Raw genomic sequence first — 16,486 nt, forward strand, 5'->3', positions numbered from 1 at the left:
TGAATGCCCTGGATTATAATTAAAATATCATTTGATTGAACAATGGATTACCATTGTCATTTGAATTGCATTTTATTACCATTCCTTTGATACTTTGTACTCATAAAGGTGGTGTGGTTTATTTCTGTTAAATGCAAAACAAGTATAACAAGAGTAGAAGTCACTTTCTAAAGTGAGTGATTTAACAGTAGCCAACATAGAAATCCCTGGGTATAGAACCCTGAAGTGACATCAAATTAATCTGAAGTGAATTTCTTGCTTCTGCATCCAAGATTCCAAGCAGCTTGATTTCTTTCAATGCGTAATAGTCACGAGTGCAAAGCACTTTGCTGGTATAACCTGCAACACTGTTTGCTCCTAAAAGAGAACCAAATAGATCTTTGCATGATGTCAGGCAGGCTAGTCATTTTTTTTTTTAACAAACCATTTGATCTTCTAACATTGTACAACACTCACCAAAAGTATTGTTTGAATTTGGGTTAAGACAAAACATGAGTACTGAAACAGAATTGAAAGGTGTCCAGCTTTATTTCATGAGATATTACATCTTGATGTGTTCAACAATTCAGTACATACATCCCTTTATGTGTGCAGTGGTGAAGATATCACAATCCACTGTTCGAAGAAGACACTGAGAGCAGAAATATAGAGGCCATACCAAAAGATGCAAACCACTCACCAGTAGAAAGAATTGGAAAGCCAGATTGAAATTTGCAAAGAAATACAGAGATGAGCCACAAAAGTTCTGGAACACAATCTTATGGACTGATGAGACCAAGATTAATCTCTACCAAAGTGATGGAAAGGCTGAAGTGTGGAGAAAGAAAGGAACTGCTTATGATCAGAAGCATACCAGCTCATCTGTGAAGCATGGTGGAGGTAATGTCATGGCTTGGGCGTGCATGGCCACTCCTGGAACAGGCTCATTAATATTTATTGATGATGTAACTGATGATGGTAACAACAGAATGAATTCCAAAGTGTACAGAAACATTTTGTCTGACAATTTACAGAGAAATGCATCCAAACTATTTGGGAGGAATTTTATCATGCAGCAGGACAATGACCCAAAGCACACTGCCAACAAAACAAAGGACTTCATCGGGGTAAAATCAGAATCAGAATCAGAATTAGAATTACTTTATTGATCCCAGGAGGAAATTACTTTTCGTTACAGCAGCTCTAGGAAATATATATATATATGTAACAATATGAATATGTACAAGTATAAGTGAAGTGAAATCAGTGTTCCTAAGAGATGAGGTGAACATGAATTATTGCACATTAATGAATTATTGCACATAAAATAAATAATATGGGTTTTACACCCTCAGAGTGAGGAGTTGCACAAGCTAATGGCCACCGGCAGGAATGATTTCCTGTGGCGCTTTATGGTGCATCGTTGTGTGATCAGTCTGGTGCTGAAAGAACTCCTGTATCTGGCCAGCAAAGCATGGAGTGGGTTCGACTCATTGTCAAGGATGGCTTTCACCGTGTGAAGCATTCTCCTGTCTGACACCACTGTCAGAGGGTCCAGCTTCACTCCTCCAATGTCACTGGCCTTGCGTATCAGTCTGTTCAACCTGTTGGCGTCCGCTACCCTCAGCCTGCTGCCCCAGCACGCAACAGCATAGAAGATAGCACTGGCCACCACAGACTCCTAGGACATCCTTAGCATAGTCCTGCAGAGAAAATAGAGGCAACTCTGGCCCTTCCTGTACAGGGTGTCTGTGTTTTTTCCCCGTCCAGTCTATTATCAATGTGAACCACAGATACTTATAATCCTCCACAATGTCCACATTGACCCTCTGGATGGAAACAGGGGTCACCGGCACCTTGGTCCACCACCAGTTCCTTTGTCTTTGTCACATTGAGCTGTAGATGGTTCTCCTCACACCATGTGACAAAGTTGTCCACAACAGCCCTGTACTCCACCGGAGTGGAAGGTTTTAGACTGGCAAAGTCAGTCACCTGACCTTAACCCAACTGAGCATGCATTTCACCTCCTGAAGAGGAGACTGAAGGGAGAAACCCCCAAAACAAACAAGAACTGAAAGAATCTGTGGTAAAAGCCTGGAATAGCATCACAAATGAAGAATGCAACAGTTTGGTGATGTTGATGGGCCCAGGTTTGAGGCAGGGTTATGCCACCAAATATTAAATGTAATTTACTTTAAGATTATTTGTTCCATTACTTTTGCTCACCTAAAAATGCTGTGGTGTAATACAAACGGCTATATATCCTAAGTTGTTTAACACATCTAGATGTAAATACCAGGAAATAAAAGCTGACATTCTGAACTCTTGTCTCATACTCATCTTTTGATCTTAAACCCAAATGTCTTCAGTGAACACCAAAAACAAGGGAATTTGCCTTGCTGTCACAATACTTTTGGGGGGGACTGTATGTGTAACGTGTTGGAAAACAACAGCCCTATTTTAAGTTCAAGTTCAGTTTTTATTTCATTCTATTCCTTTGTATCTTATCTGTCTTTATATTCATGTTCACATTAGAATTTTTGGGGGATATGTAGATTTAACTCCAATAACATGTTTGGTATTTAAATGTAATACAAAGCCATAAGAACATAATTTTCCATCATTTGAAAGACAAACCTTGACCAAACAAATTAGTGTTGACCAATATGCCCATTTCTGTATATGTCCATGCAATTTCCACCTATACATTCAACAGAAAGAAAGTACCAGGAATCAGAACAGTGTTGATCACTTATCTTCTTTATTGAAAATTTAGAGAGACCACAATCAAGCAGTTCATATTTTATGAACTCTGTGGAAAGGCCTCCACAGAGTGATGAGTCTCATTCAGCAGAATCAGACTGAGAAAAAGGGGAAAGTCATTAGTGGCAATAATTAAAACTTAATTTCTACTTTAAAGCTGATGATACCAACAAATGATACCCTCATCAGGCAAGAACTCTATGATAAAGTTACCTTTCCAACATCACGGCTCTTGACTCTCATCTTGTTGACCTGGGACTCAGCAATGTCAGCACGCTCCTGAGCTTCCTCCAGCTCATGCTGCACCTTTCTCAGTTTGGACATATGAGTATTGGCCTGCTCCTCCTGTCAGTAATGCAGGGTTACACTGACTTAGTAACAAGACAATATAATTGTGATCTAAATATTGAATTGGAAATGATAGATTGAAGTATATTAATTTTTATTACAGCCTCCTCAGCCTGTCTCTTGTAAGCCTTGACTTTGAGCTGCAGCTTGTCCACCAGATCCTGGAGTCTGACCACATTCTTCTTATCCTCCTCAGTCTAAGCAAATAACACATTTGTTCTTGATGAAGCATAGAGACACAGAGAGCACGATGGCACCTTCTGATATGTTTTAGGTAAATGAGTAATTACCTGGTAGGTGAGCTCCTTCACTCTCCTCTCATATTTGCGGACTCCTTTAACAGCATCAGCTCCACGTCTCTGCTCATTTTCAACTTCAGCCTCCAGTTCACGCACCTGTGACAGTAAGAAGAACATGAGATGAAAAGGTGAATCATCAAATCCATATCATTGTGTACTGTGTATGATGAATACCCTGGACTCCAGTTTCTGGAGCTGCTTCTTGCCACCCTTCATGGCAAGGTTCTCAGCTTCATCCAGACGGTGCTGCAAGTCCTTGACTGTGACCTCCAGGTTCTTCTTCATCCTCTCCAGGTGAGAGCTGGTGTCCTGCTCCTTCTTCAGCTCCTCAGCCATCATGGCAGCCTGGAATAATGGGCAGTGTATAATAACAATAATGAACAATTATTTGATGACATAGGGTTGTACATGAAAAATAAATGTCTCATTAATAAAAACTCACATCAGTGATAGCCTTCTTAGCTTTCTCCTCAGCATTTCTTGCTTCCTGAACAGCATCATCTACCTCACCCTGAACCTGGACAAGGTCAGTTTCCAGCTTCTTCTTGGTGTTCAGAAGACTGGTGTTCTGAATATTAAGAACAATCACAATCAATTTGATATTATTTATCATTATTGTCAAGTAAAAGAAAGATTGATTAGTTTTTGATACATTGAAGATATTTTTAAGTCACTAAAGACAAACCTGAGAATGAAGCAATCCGACACGCTCACTAGCATCAACCAATTCCTGCTCAGCCACTTTGCGTCCTCTCTCTGTCTGCTCCAGAGCAGCTCTCAGCTCCTCAATCTCAGACAGCATCAGACCATTTCTGCGCTCCACCATGGCGACCTGCTCCTTCATGTCCTCCTGTCCTCTGAGAGCATCATCAAGGTGCAGTTGGGCATCCTAATAACAAATGAAAACAAAGCAGTAAACATTTTGTAATACTTTTTTTTTTTTTTTTTTTTTTTAATTAAATTATTCTGAAAGCTTACCTTGAGTTGTCCCTGGACATTCCTCAGTTGTTTCTGGGCCTCAGCAGCCTGCCTGTTAGCATGGCTCAGCTGAATCTCCATCTCATTCAGGTCTCCCTCCATCTTCTTCTTGACTCTCAAGGCATCATTCCTGCTCCTGACTTCAGAATCAAGAGTGCTCTGCATGGAGTCTATCACCCTCTGGCTGTTCCTCTTGATCTGCTCCATCTCCTCATCCTTCTCTGCCAGCTTTCTGTCAATCTCTCCTTTGATCTGGTTGAGCTCAAGCTGAACACGGAGAATCTTGGCCTCCTCATGCTCCAGAGTGCCCTTAAATATCCACACACATGCCAAAAGTTATCTTTTGATATGACAAAATACAGAATTAATAAAATTGTATTGGTCTTGTATTCAATCGTGTGTAGTTTATCAAGATTTAATCAAGATTTTACTTCAGCTTCTTCAAGAGCTGCCTGAATTTCAGTCTTCTCAGTCTCCACAGTCTTCTTTGCTTTCTCCAGTTCATGAATACTCTTTCCAGTCTCACCAATCTGTTCAGTCAGGTCTGAGATCTCCTCTTCAGGAAAGAAAAGCAAAAGAAAGGATTTGGAACTAGCATTCAGTCAGTATTGGAGTGGTACGGATTTAAGGTTATTGTATATATAGTATATATATAGTATGAAAGTTAACATACGCTGCAGGTTCTTGTTCTCTCTCTTCATGGTCTCCAGCTGATCCAGAGACTCCTCATAGGAGTTCTTCATCTTGAACAGCTCAGTGCCGAGAGAGCGAACCTCCTTTTGAGCTCCTTCCAGCTCTGCCTGGCACTCCTCATACTTTTGTTTCCATTCTGCTAGGACCTAGAAATAGATAGTGAGTGCCAATGATTGATTACTGACATCAAATTATGTTTCACCTGAAATGAGTACTGTTTTTTATTTCCTGTTACCTTATCAAAGTTCCTCTGCTTCTTGTCCAGGTTGGCAGCCAGAGCATTAGCCCTCTCCACATCAATCATGAGGTCCTCCACTTCACCCTGCAGCCTCTGCTTGGTCTTTTCCAAAGAGGCACACTTGGAGTTCACAGCCTCAACAGATTCCTCAGCCTCCTGTAGACGCTGGGCAAGCTTTTTCCTGTGAAGAAGATTCTTTTACTGGTTAAAACCTAAACAATTTCAATTAAAACTAATTTAACCAATGAAATGGTAGCCACATACTTGGATTCCTCCAGTTCCTCAGTGCGCTGGATAGCATCAGTCTCATATTTGCTCCTCCACTGAGCCACTTCACTGTTGGCCTTGGACATTCCTCTCTGCAGCTCAGCCTTGGCTTCCTGCTCCTCCTCAAACTGCTCTCTGAGCAGATCACAGTCATGGCGAGCCGACTGAACAGCATGAGCCAGGGCATTCTTAGCCTGTTGGGCATGATATAACATTTTTAACTTACTGATAAGAGGCAAAAGATTTCAACCCAGCCACTGACGAAACATAATAACATGATGTGTAGGAAAAGGGTACCTTCACTTCCTCCTCGATGTGTCTCTTAAGTTCATCTATTTGCTGAGTGAATGCCTGCTTGCCCCGGGTCAGTTGAGAAACGAGAGCTTCTTTCTCCTCAATCTGGCGGGAATACTCACCTGAGTAACCAAGTGTTGATGCATTATTACTAAAGATAAGTCTTGTTAATTTGATTCATTCACTTCTACACTGCAAAACAATATTTAGCGAACATAAAATATCATATTTGGTGAATTTGACATGAACACTTACCATTCTCTGTCTGAAGTCTTGCCTTCTGACCATTAATGTCATTCAGCTGGCGAACATTCTCATCATTTTTGGATTTGAGTTCACTCAGTTGGTCCTCAAGAGTTCTACACATTTTCTCCAAGTTACCCTTGAGAAACAAAATGTAATATATGTTATGCATGTCTACAAGTTTAAAGCTACTGTCTTGTAATGGAAGACAAACCAACCACTTACCTTTGCTTTGGCAACAGCCTCCATGTTGCTGGAGAGGTCATCAATCTCCATCTTGTACTCACTCTTTTCCTTCTCCAGCTTCTGCTTGACACGCTGGAGGTTGTCGATCTGCTCTCCCAGCTCTGCCACGCTGTCGGCCTGCTTCTTGCGGAGAGCTGCTGCGGTAGCTTCATGCTGCAGGGTTGACTCCTCAAGGTCACGACGCAGCTTCTGGAACTCAGCCTCACGCTTCTTGTTCATCTCAATCTGAGCTGCTGTTGCTCCACCAGCTTCCTCGAGCCTCTCACTGATCTCCTCAAGCTCCCTGGAGAGGTCAGCTCTCTGTTTCTCTACCTTCGCCCGAGCAGCCCTCTCAGCCTCAATCTCCTCTTCCAGCTCCTCAATACGAGCCTGGAAATGATGATAGAATCACCAAGAAGTTCACAGAATGTAAAGCGTTATTTGGTGTTCATTGAGTTTAATATAGTTACTGTGTTACCTGGAGTTCCTTGATCTTCTTCTGAAGCTGAGCACCAAGAGACTGTTCATCCTCAATCTTACTGAGGAGCTGGCTGATCTCAAAGTCCTTCCTGGAAAAAGAGACCCATGGAAGATGGTTAATTTTGTTGCTTGTTCATTTATGCAATGGTAAAAAATAAGGATTAAACATAAGTAAAGGATAGCATACTTCTTGTTTTTTTCCTCAGATTGCTGCTTGTCATTCTCCAGATCCATTACAGATTCCTGGGACAGTTTCAGATCTCCCTCAAGCTTCCTCTTGGCTCTCTCAAGGTCCATGCGGAGCTTCTTCTCTTGCTCCAATGAGCCCTCAAGCTAAGGAATACCAGATTAATCATGATGATTTGTCATTTACAGTGCAAATGTTTCAAGTCAAAACTGTTGTATTCTTACATCGTCCACTTGCTGTTCCAGCTTGGTCTTGGCCTTGGTCAGAGTGTTGACTTTGTCTTCCTCTGCCTGGAGGTCATCCAGTGTTTGCTGATGGGCCTCTTGGAGGGCTTTCTTCTCCTTGGTCAACTTGGCAATGGACTCATCTTGAGATGCCATCTCTTCTGTCAGGTTTTTTACCTAAGTGTCAAGAGCAGAACACTGAAATGTCACACAGCAACTTCACATTTAAAAAATAAATGAACAAATTAAATCTAAATGAATGGAACCTTGTTTTCTGTGGCATGTTTCTCCTTCTCCACTTTAGCCAAGGTGAGCTCCAAGTCATCAATGTCCTTCTTCAGCTCAGAGCATTCATCCTCCAACTTCCTCTTCTTGGCAGTCAGCTCAGCATTGATCTCCTCTTCATCTTCCAGTCTCTCAGTGGTCTCTTTGAGTTTTGCCTCAAGCTGGATCTTGTTCTTAATGAGCCCCTCACACCTTTCCTCTGCATCCGAGAGGTTCTCAACTTCCTATGTGAATAAATAAGACGCTTTTTTATATTTTTGTTTTGTTAAAGTAACGTTTAGTTTCCATATACAGTATACCCAATCAAACAGAAGATGAAACAAACGTTTCCTCAGATATATTGAGTATGCTATTTTTGTTTCCTACTTACTGCAGTCACTTGAAGCTGCAGGTCATTCTTCTCCTGTACTAGGGAAACCATCTTCTCCTCCAGTTCCTTCTTCTTGGCCAGAGCAGTAGCCAGGTCTGTCTTCATCTTGTCATAGTTCTCTTTCATCTGCTGCAACTCCTTCTCAGTCTCAGCACTCTTCAGAAGAGGCTTGATCTTGAAGTACAGATGCATCCATGGCCAGTTCTTCACATTCATGAATGAGCGGATGTTGTACTGGATGCCGTAGATAGCTTCTCTAAAAATCAAAAGAAATAAGATGTCATTATTATTGCAATGAGATCTTGTCATAAGGAGGATGACATAAAACAGAGCAGTTGAGTATATTTCCTTGCAATTCTACCTTCTCTCCATCATTTTAACAAACTCCTTCCTCGAGAGAAATCCTCTGAGAAGAGCCTGAGTCATGGTCACGAGTGCAGCCAGTTTGTCGTCCCTCATCTCCTCAAGAGTACCCAAAAGACCAGCTTTGAAGAACACCTGTGTTGCAATGGAAATCAGTACAAGTTAATACAACAGGATAATTCCAAAAGTAAAAAGCAACCATAGTGGACATATTATACCGTACCTTTGTGTGTCCAAACTTGTACTGAGTGTGGTCCACATCAATGGAGCCAAGCAGCTTCTCTGAAGCTTTCTTGTTGTCAATGAACTGTCCTTCAGGGATGACACTGGCATTCAATACTTTGTATCTGTGAGAAATAATGTATTTATTATTTGTGGTATGTTTTGTCCAATCTATACCATCACGGTAACTTGAAAATCATTTTGAAAAATGCAGTCACCTCTGCTTGAAGTCACCATAGAGGATTCTGCTCGGGAAGCCTTTTCTGCAGATTCTGATACCCTCCAGCACACCGTTACACCTCAGCTGGTGGATGACCAAATGGTTTTCCATGAGACCTGTACATACCCAGAAGTATTATTTAAAATGTTTATTTAGTCACCATGTTAAGAAATGCAGAAAGTTGGGTTGTGAACTTACCTGGGGTCTTTGATTCATTGGGAATCAAGCACCGGACAAAGTGAGGATGAGTGCTCCTTAGGTTGGTCATCAGCTTGCCCAAGTTCTCCTATGGATCATAAAATAAAAGGTCAACATACATTGTCTATATGTTATTGTTCATCATTATTATTTCACATACCCTGAAAAGAGCAGACACAGTCTGGAAGGAACCACCCTTCTTCTTTCCGCCACCCTTCTTTCCACCACCACCACCACCGGCGGCCTCTGATTTTTCAAAGTTCATTTTAACAGTGCTATTAAATCATTGCCCCTCAGGGTTGTGTCTAAATGAAATATCAATGTTTTAACTGAGCTAATCCTTACCCTCAGCTCCAGCATGGGTGGCATACAGAAGAGCCAGTAGTTTGTTTGAAGACTTCTGGTAGAGCTGAACAACTGAGTCATTCAGTGGGTCCTTGTTCTTGTCCAGCCAGCCAGTGATGTTGTAGTCCACTGTACCAGCATAGTGAACCAGGGAGAAGTGAGCCTCAGCCTTGCCCTTTCCAGGCTTTGGCTTCTCAAAGGCCTTAGTCTTGCCAAGATGCTGATCATGCAGCTTGTTCTTGAAAGTTGTGTCAGAGGCCTTGGGGAACATGCACTCCTCTTCAAGGATGGAGAAAATGCCCATTGGCTGAAGGGAAATTTGGTCATATTTGAAAGAATTGAAGAGTTAGTTAATACACATGGTTTCAGTTCTATGCGACAGATTGGTCTTACCTTCTCAATAAGCTCAATGCAAGCAGCCAAGTCCATGCCAAAGTCAATGAACTCCCAATCAATGCCTTCTTTCTTATACTCCTCTTGCTCCAGGACAAACATGTGGTGGTTGAAGAACTGTTGCAGTTTCTCATTTGTGAAGTTGATGCAGAGCTGCTCCAAGCTGTTGAACTGTAATTACAGTAAGGTATTTCATTTTATGACTAAATCGTGTTGAACTTTAAAAATGCACTGATATTATTCAGCTACTCACATCAAAGATTTCAAATCCAGCGATATCCAGCACACCAATGAAGAACTGTCTTGACTTCTTTGTGTCCAACATCTCATTGATACGGACGACCATCCACAAGAACATTTTCTCATAGACAGACTTGCACAGAGCACTGACGGCATTGTTGACCTACAACAATAGATATACATTGTTATAACCTTTCTTTTTTTCCAAATAGGTTTTCTAAAGTATAAATTCTGTTCTCATTACCTGTGGGACAGTCTGACCTTTGGTGACCATCTCATTTCCAACTTTGACTCTTGGGTAGCACAGAGCTTTCAACATATCAGCTGAGTTCAGACCCATGAGGTAAGCGATTTTATCAGCCACTGATGGAAAGAAACAGAGTGCTTACTAAATACCATGGTATAAACTACAGTTTTAAACTTGTATGAAGGGAATGGTAATATTTTTTAAGTACCCTCATTGCCATCAGGTTCAGCCTGCTCCTCACGCTGCTTCTGCTTGAATTTCATGCTGCCGTGATGCATCACAGATCCAGTCAGCTTGTAGATGCCCAATTTCTCCTCAGCGGTGAAGCCCAAGATATCAATGGCAGTCTGCATTCCAAAATGAATGACATTATTATCACCAGTGACCTGCAATTTCAATCTCAGAAGATATACAATATGAATTGACACCTTACATCTGTTGCAATGAACTCTTCAACGTCATCGATGCTCTTGACAGTGATTTCACCCTGACTGATCATTGGATAGTCGTAGGGGTTGGTGGTGATCAGAAGAGCCTCTGGAACGGAAATAAAGAGAAGATTTTCTGTCGATATCGTTCTGATTTATTTCGTTCCTGTCCTCGCTGATTTATTAACATACCCAGAAGCTCAGGCTTGTGGCCTGTCATCAGCTGATAGAAGATATGGTAGCTCCTCTCAGCAGACAACTGGAAGGTGACACGAGACTTCTCCAGCAGATCTAAGTTTAACAAATCAGTGTCACAGAACAGTATGTTGCATGTAAGCCATTACACAATACCAATGTCATTTAACATAGTTCAAACCAGTTTCATCTTCTGGTGTAAATTCAAACAGATGTCATTTAAAAAAAAAGTAGATAACGACTTACATGTTTCAATATCTGCAGAGGCCAGTTTGCCGGAGGTTGCAAAGTGGATTCTGATGAATTTACCCTAAACATAGTAGATTGAAGTTACTAGGATTGCTGATGCAGCAAAATGTGCTTATTTTTTCTCCTTTCAACACTTACAAAACGAGAGGAGTTGTCGTTCCTCACAGTCTTGGCGTTACCATACGCCTCCAGCAGAGGGTTGGCTGCAATGATCTGGTCTTCCAGCGAACCCTACACAGAGATTTTTCAACATATTTTGCATGTTGTAATGAATGAACTGGTAGACAATTGTCCATATCTTTTAGTAAGTCCAACTATACCTGTAATTTGCCAGATGACGCTTCTGCCTTCTTAGATCCAGTCACAGCAATTGTTGCAAAGTACTGAATGACACGCTTGGTGTTGACAGTCTTTCCAGCACCGGATTCTCCACTGGAGGAAGAGAGCAACCTCTTTAAGTTTTCTGTGTTAAACTATTACCAAATGCACTGTTAATTTGTTTATTTATATATTACTCACGTGATAAGGATAGACTGGTTCTCACGATCTGAAATGAATTTTTTTTTTTTAAGATTTCCTCAAAAACCACATGCGAAAAAAAAAGAAATGTATGTCATATCTGCTCTGCTACATTTTGTACTCCATATAAAAATTTAAAAAATAATAATAATAATAATCCCTTTATCCCAATAAAATCTTACCAGTGAGCATGAACTGATAGGCATTGTCAGAGATAGAGAAGATGTGGGGTGGAGCCTCAATCCTCTTCTTGCCTCTGTATGCCTCAACAACCTGAGCATCGTACACGGGAAGCCACTTGTATGGATTCACAACGACGCAGAACAACCCAGAGTAGGTCTGTAAGGAGAAGCAAGTTCCTGATCAAAAATCACCCTGTCTACATGTAAATATGCAGGTACTTTTTTAGGTTCCAGAGTAAAGAAAGCACCATTAATAAAGTGTCTGTTGTTGTCTGTTTAAATTTGTCTGTTGTTGATCTGTATGTTAATTCTAATCTTAATATCAACACTCACGTAGATCATCCATGAGGCAAAACGATCTTTGAGGTTAAACAACACAGCAGGCTCATTGAGGTGGGTCATCATGGCCATGTCCTCAATCTTGTCGTACTTTGGAGGATTCATGGCATGGATGTCATCTTCTTTTACTGTTACAGTCTAAACAAATAAAACAGTTCAGTTTTACTGTGACAGTATTTTACACATTAGTTTAATAGCAATACTTTATGGGATGAATGATATTTATTTCACTGTTTCTGTCTGGTCGACTTACCTTTCCTGTGACTGTGTCCACTGTGGCTTTTCCACCCTCTTTTTTGACGAGTTTACCCTTGACATACATGTCATCGGCATCAACCACAAAGTAGGCGGTTTTGGCATCAAATGGTGCCGTCTGAGCCTCAATCCTCTCTCTCTCTGGCTTCCGGAGGTAAATAGCCGCCGGGCCATACTGCTCCATCTCTGCGTCTGTGCTCATGATGGCACTTTATGTAGGGCTGAAAATGAGGAGATGCAGCTTGAAATTACTCTGAACACATTTGGCCATATTGGTGAATGATGAATGGTGATATGTTGTGGAAGTTGTGTTATTGCAGACCCGCCTTACCTCAGTTTATTACAGAACACAGATCAGTTGTTACCTAAAGATGTTTATAAAGAAAGATTGAGATGATACCTGTTATCTCAGTTATATTAATGTGCACAAGATAATGAAATTTTTTATGAATTTTCCAAGTGTTTCCAGTGAATAAAAAGTAAAATATCAATTATACAGTAAAATTATTTCTGGTAATTAATTTGTTGCAAAAACAAATAACATCACTCGTCAGTCATATTGTGTCTTAAAGAGAGCAGCACATTAAAACAAAGATAGCAATTTAATTGCATTGAGTTTGTGTAACACAGATAGCACTAACCTGTATGAGATGCCGGTCAGTTCTCAGAGGAGTCTGAAGCTGCTGCTTTTATAGTGTCTGGAACTGCTTGGTCAGCTGCAGTCTGTCTCTCAATTTGGTCAAGCATCTCTGCCATGTTAAGACCCATCTCGTGACTTTACATTGAGGATATAACATTGCTAACTAATGAAAAAGTAGCAGAGAGCCATTTACAAGATCAGTAAGCCGGGATCAGCATTTTGCAAAGCTATAGTAGAACTAAAAAAAAAATAAATAAATAAGTAAATGAGCAAATTCAAATCACTCCAAACTGTATTATTGCATGGCATTGTATATTTTATATATCACTGATTTTGTAGAATATTAAGTAGATTGGGATGACAAACATTAAAAAAAAAAAAAAAGACATTATTAAATAATCTGTTCACTTGACATCACTCTTTGATTTTGACCTGACCTGACCTGAGAAAGATTTAATGAAATGTACAGTACATACAGTACAGTACACTGTTTCAGCAAAACTGAATAACACAGTGGCTGAGTTTCTAAATATCACCAACAAAAAGAAATAAACTTGGTATTGTAAGTTTACAGCTGATATAAAATACATTCAGTTTGAATAGTGGCAATGTCCTAAAAGAGATCTGTGCAAAGATCTGTGCAAAGCGTTTGTGCTATCTTGAAGCAGTGAAGTACTGCAATAGATAATGAATGATTGTTAAATAAATTAGATAAATACATTTGATTCTGACTTACTTAGGAGTTCATTTTGTTCATTTTTTATTTACATGATCTATACTTATCGCTGCACTTAAACATAGCAAGGTATGCGAGTTTGGAGAAGCATCCAAGCATTGCTGGTATACAGTTGCAAGAACAGTGGACCATCTCATATTGCTCTAATGAAAGTGTATGAAGGGTTCTTTCCATGAAGTTCAAGCGGTGTTACACCTGACCGTAAAAGGACAAGAAGACCATTGCCAACCAGGCTTAAATGAGATCTATAATAAGTCCTACTCATATATCAAAGGTCCTTATCCTAGTGTTACATTTGATTCTGTGTTATTGCTGTTATGTACTTGTTGTTGACTCAATGTCCTTGACATCCTTGACGTTTTGAGACATCGTGAGCCTATAGACCCCAAAATAAATTGACCTACAAAATCCACAAAACAGCTGACAACTGCAAAAAAAGATTCTCAGGGGGAAATTTATATAGAACTACATGATTGTAGTTCAAATTAGTTTTATAACTTTACACACAACTGTGTTATGTTTTAGACACTGTTCATGGTATTTTCTGAACACCTTGGTGTCCCCTTTACTCGGCACATTCATTGTATACCATTAGCTATAATTAGTTGTATGAACAACTAATAAAATAATGATTTATGTAGTCTATAATAAGGATGTAGAAAACATTTGATCCTAAAGGTTACTTTGTCAAATAGGAAAAGCTACAGTCATTTGGTATAATTTGTCATGATTTACATGAATTCAGGACCTGGAGAAGTGCTCATCAAAAACTTACTCAGTTTTAATTTAAACTACCTTCTTTTGAATAGAGATCATTTTTCTAATTAATTCATTTGAAAGATGTCAGAAAAAGGGCATTTTAGAGATTTGATATTAGGCATGTAGAATGTAAAATAAATATCTTTAAGAGGTTTCGTGCGAAATGCTACTTCTGAACTACAACCATTCCCTGGGTTGAAGTTTTGTTGGGTACTCATGCACACATCTGATTTTAAGCTAATGCTAGCGTGCTAAACATGGGATTGCTTTTATCTGCAATTGCCATTCTCCCCTGGACACTGTGATCTATTAATGTTGATTATAAGTGTTTAATAGCTACAGTTCTGTAACCTTAAAAGCAAATGGCCACGTGTATCCAAAAGTCTAAAACTTACAAAATATTAGATCTACAATATTGCCCTTATGGTGTCTCTACATTAAAGGTCCACCAGATGTCGCTGTTTAGATGGTTACAACAAGTCTAACAATGTATATTTTTCTTCACAGCTAACTAATATTTCTAATGCATTAATTACATATAGCAATAAATATATAAGTCACTGGTCTTCTCACAGCTGTCCTGTGAAATTGAACTGCAGATTTGTTTATCCAGTTCTTTATATGTCCCGGGTTTGTTACCCAAGCTGGGACAATCTTTGAGGGGGATAACGACATGAGCTACAACAGGTGGATGCTCTTTCTGCAGTGTGGTGTGAATATGGAGAGATTGAAGGTTGACACAAGACCTATGAATAGGCACAACACGTGCTGAGGCTACCGCGGTTCTATCACATTTGCAGACATTGTCAGGCATTTTGTGCATGTACAGTAGATGTTTAGGAGCATCTAGTGGCAGGATTGAGAAACAACATGACTGGCAAACTTCTGTGTTCCTCTAAATGTTATTTTTATCTCCGTGCTGCCTCTTCACCGTTTACCATCAGTTGTACCAGGCTCCTCTTATTTTGCATTTGTCCAACAGTCCAATACATTGGATGGCATGTTTCAAATGAACCTGAGAAAAGTCTTATTGTGTTTATTATGCTTTCCTAACAACAGACAGACACTTAGAGCCTGAGTTTTACAAAGATAAAAAAAAAATTGTCATTGTTTCGTTGTCATTCAGTAGCTCAGTTGTTTCTCTTGTCCAGTTGTGTCCGCAGATGATAAAAAGGCCTGGTCGCCTTCTGTGATTTTGTTGAAGTGTTTATTTTGGCCACATGGTGTCAGTGTTTCTCTAAAACGAGGGTCAAGATAAATTATAGACCCATAGAGATGATGACTGTAACTGAAGCCTGATACAGTTTGATTTTATCTTCAGACAACATTTTGTAAAACAATTCACATTGACAATGTCTTGTTGAATTTCTAAAAGTTCACATTTATCTTAACAATGCATAACAAAGATAATATTTACACCTGTAAAACCCAGTAACCTTTGTCTCAGGACACATGTTCTTTTCAAAAGCAACTTTTTAAAGCAACACTTAATGAAACAAGTTTGACGATTCAAGTCTCGGTTAAATGGTGTGCACAGTGGTACACAGGCCTTTATGTTTGCTCATTATTTAGACACACTCTCAGACCCTCAGAGAGCAGAAGAACTGCCACACAAGGTGCTTGACTCCTGTCAGGTTCATTCTCTTGCCCATGGGGTCAGGGATCGGACCGCCAAATCTGCAATCAGTGGACACACAGCTGCCCACTGCAGTTTACATTCAATGTATAGTTTTGCAAAACTCTGATTTGCCATTGATCACAATTGTTTTTATGGTTAAACATGACGTAGCTCTGTTTCAGTGTTATGAAACAGGCCTTGTGCTTTTAAAAGGTACCACACAGCACCCCCCTGTACCCAGTCATACCTGTGTGGGGTGATTTGGGAAGCACAGAACCCTACACACCACCAGTTCCTACTAGCACCACATGCTTCTCTTCCACTGTCCATCCTTCCACATCTTTTCTGTCCTTTGTTCTCCCCCTCTATTCACTGAGGTGTAGCACTGCCCTCCCTGCCACACAAGGTCACTACACTCAATAAAGATCAACAGGATAGTTCCCAGGGAGGGCTGGTGATGATCAC

The 16,486-nt window shown here is 40.1% G+C and overlaps 1 protein-coding gene across 1 annotated transcript; it reads right to left on the reverse strand.

Annotated features, from left to right (window-relative positions):
• Positions 1 to 2,718: 2,718 nt before the first annotated feature.
• Positions 2,719 to 12,928, reverse strand: LOC125017874 (myosin heavy chain, fast skeletal muscle-like). The gene is made up of 41 exons (XM_047601401.1): positions 12,910 to 12,928; positions 12,600 to 12,633; positions 12,267 to 12,489; positions 12,008 to 12,151; positions 11,675 to 11,831; positions 11,493 to 11,520; positions 11,294 to 11,405; positions 11,112 to 11,204; positions 10,971 to 11,034; positions 10,722 to 10,820; positions 10,535 to 10,638; positions 10,310 to 10,448; positions 10,099 to 10,217; positions 9,868 to 10,017; positions 9,615 to 9,785; positions 9,222 to 9,528; positions 9,037 to 9,122; positions 8,877 to 8,964; positions 8,677 to 8,794; positions 8,460 to 8,583; positions 8,235 to 8,371; positions 7,874 to 8,129; positions 7,485 to 7,727; positions 7,219 to 7,395; positions 6,995 to 7,140; positions 6,806 to 6,896; positions 6,328 to 6,717; positions 6,115 to 6,241; positions 5,863 to 5,981; positions 5,563 to 5,759; positions 5,296 to 5,479; positions 5,041 to 5,206; positions 4,799 to 4,923; positions 4,368 to 4,676; positions 4,075 to 4,278; positions 3,832 to 3,957; positions 3,564 to 3,734; positions 3,381 to 3,485; positions 3,192 to 3,287; positions 2,956 to 3,087; positions 2,719 to 2,840 (listed from the first exon to the last, which is right to left on the reverse strand). Exons 3-41 carry the CDS (start codon positions 12,468 to 12,470, stop codon positions 2,823 to 2,825), a joined length of 5,826 nt encoding a protein of 1,941 aa, XP_047457357.1. The 5' UTR covers positions 12,471 to 12,489; positions 12,600 to 12,633; positions 12,910 to 12,928; the 3' UTR covers positions 2,719 to 2,822.
• Between the last annotated feature and the right edge of the window lie 3,558 nt (positions 12,929 to 16,486).

The sequence above is a fragment of the Mugil cephalus genome, chromosome 12, assembly GCF_022458985.1.
Source record: "Mugil cephalus isolate CIBA_MC_2020 chromosome 12, CIBA_Mcephalus_1.1, whole genome shotgun sequence".
Taxonomy (NCBI): Eukaryota; Metazoa; Chordata; class Actinopteri; order Mugiliformes; family Mugilidae; genus Mugil; species Mugil cephalus.

What these genes read in the sequence shown, in the direction of transcription:
- LOC125017874 (XM_047601401.1), bottom strand. Translation starts at nt 12,470, where the DNA reads ATGAGCACAGACGCAGAGATGGAGCAGTATGGCCCGGCGGCTATTTAC. An exon ending in TTGCCTCATGGATGATCTAC is followed by an intron (nt 11,832 to 12,007) that starts GTGAGTGTTGAT and finishes TTCTCCTTACAG; the next exon opens with ACCTACTCTGGGTTGTTCTG. An exon ending in GTTAAAATGATGGAGAGAAG is followed by an intron (nt 8,130 to 8,234) that starts GTAGAATTGCAA and finishes TTTGATTTTTAG; the next exon opens with AGAAGCTATCTACGGCATCC.